The 1,790-nt window shown below is 35.9% G+C and overlaps 1 protein-coding gene across 1 annotated transcript in view; it reads left to right on the forward strand.

The window, feature by feature from the left end:
- LOC110419581 (cytochrome P450 93B2-like) overlaps nt 1–1,203 on the forward strand; it is a 10,803-nt gene extending 9,600 nt beyond the window's left edge. Inside the window, exons 3-4 of the mRNA XM_021432681.2 lie at nt 51–62; nt 254–1,203. Coding sequence (XP_021288356.1) covers nt 51–62; nt 254–925 — 684 coding nt within the window. The 3' untranslated portion in view covers nt 926–1,203. The remainder of the gene's footprint in view (nt 1–50; nt 63–253) is intronic.
- Nucleotides 1,204–1,790: the final 587 nt, after the last annotated feature.

Raw genomic sequence — 1,790 nt, forward strand, 5'->3', positions numbered from 1 at the left:
TATTGGAAAATGATAACTCGGAGATGCAATTAACCAGAAATCACATTAAGGCCTTAATTTTGGTTAGTATCTCTAATACTCAATTGCCACTAGGTTTAACTATTTCGACCATGATTCCTAAATCTTATTAATAACTTTTCCAATAATGTTTGCATCTCATTTGAATATAGCTAATATTTTATTGTGTAAAGAACATCTTTCTCTTTGTTAATTCGTCTCTAGTGGACAATTACTATACTTGCGACTTGTCCAGGATTTCTTGACAGCCGCCACAGATACAACAGCAATTGCACTTGAATGGGCACTGGCAGAGCTCATTAATCACCCAGAAGTGCTCAAAATAGCTCAGGCAGAGATTGATCAAGTCGTGGGGAAAAGCAGGTTGGTAGAAGAATCTGACTGTCCTCGTCTCCAATACATCCACGCCATCATTAAAGAAACTTTCCGGCTTCACCCACCGATCCCCATGATCAGCAGAAAATCAGTTCAATCATGCCAAATTAAGGGATACACCATCCCTGCTGACTGTTTGGTGTTCGTAAACATTTGGGCTATAGGAAGGGATCCCAAGGTCTGGGCAGATCCATTGAAGTTTCAGCCTGATAGGTTCTTGAAATCCGATGAGGGAGATAATAATTCAGGGCCTATAGATGTTAGAGGCCTCCATTATCAGCTGTTGCCTTTCGGTACAGGGAGGAGGGGCTGTCCTGGTGCTTCTTTAGCTATGCAGGAGCTGCCCACCACTCTGGCAGCCATGATTCAGTGCTTTGACTGGAAGCCTGCCGCTACTTCCAAGACTGGAGATGCTGTTGACATGTCTGAGCGGCCTGGACTTACGGCTCCTAGGGCAAAGGATCTAGAGTGTTTTCCAGTTGCACGCTTCACTCCCACTTTGCAACTTAAGCAGACTACCGCCTACGTATGAATAATGAATGTGGTGAGTCATCGCTCACCGGACCCGGAACAGACCACGGTACTCCTGATTTCCAGGGTGTTAGATCTGTTTCTTCAGCGTGGTTAATTGTTTAAGTATGATGTGAATGTGATGGCATGCATATTGGTAGAAATATATGCAATATATTGCAAACTTGCTTGCCAATATCGAAATAAAATATGTGTTAAACAGTACTGTATATGAGTTTCTCTGTTTAATTAGTTGTTATTTCTTTTACTACTCCATTAATAGTAAGCTTTGATGAGCAAAGTGAAATGGAATAACTACTTTATAAAAACTATAACTGTAGATATCGCAACGAGAATCTGTTCGTTCAATAGTTTTAATATTAGGGTTTTGACAAGATATTTATATCTAACCCTAATAAATGAAAATTATATAATTAAGTCAACGAAATCGAACGAGCCCTGTGATATCATTTATCAAATGAAAATTAAAAAAATTTAAAATCCAACCGTATAAATTGTACAGATAATTAAGAAGTAACCTAAAAGGTAAAAAATGAATAAACTAAGGAGGGAGAAATAACCATGTCAAACTCAAAAATGAAATCTAAAAGCATAACAAATTAAATCTAAATTAATAACAAAGATGTTCATATATTTGAACATATATTAACTGCAAATGAACTTGGAATATATAAATGAGAAACTTTTTGAATACATACAACAATTTTTTTACTAGTTTTTATTTGTCAACATTATCTTCTTCTTTTTTTCTGCATTGGATTTCTTGTTTCTATTCTTTAATCCTTTATCTATTTTAATGATATATTATTTAATTTCTTTAAAAAATATTAATTGTCAGAATATTTATCAATCTCTCGTCGTTTATT

This window comes from Theobroma umbraticum, unplaced genomic scaffold, assembly GCF_002168275.2.
Source record: "Theobroma umbraticum cultivar Fairchild unplaced genomic scaffold, ASM216827v3 scaffold_67.0, whole genome shotgun sequence".
NCBI lineage: Eukaryota > Viridiplantae > Streptophyta > Magnoliopsida > Malvales > Malvaceae > Theobroma > Theobroma umbraticum.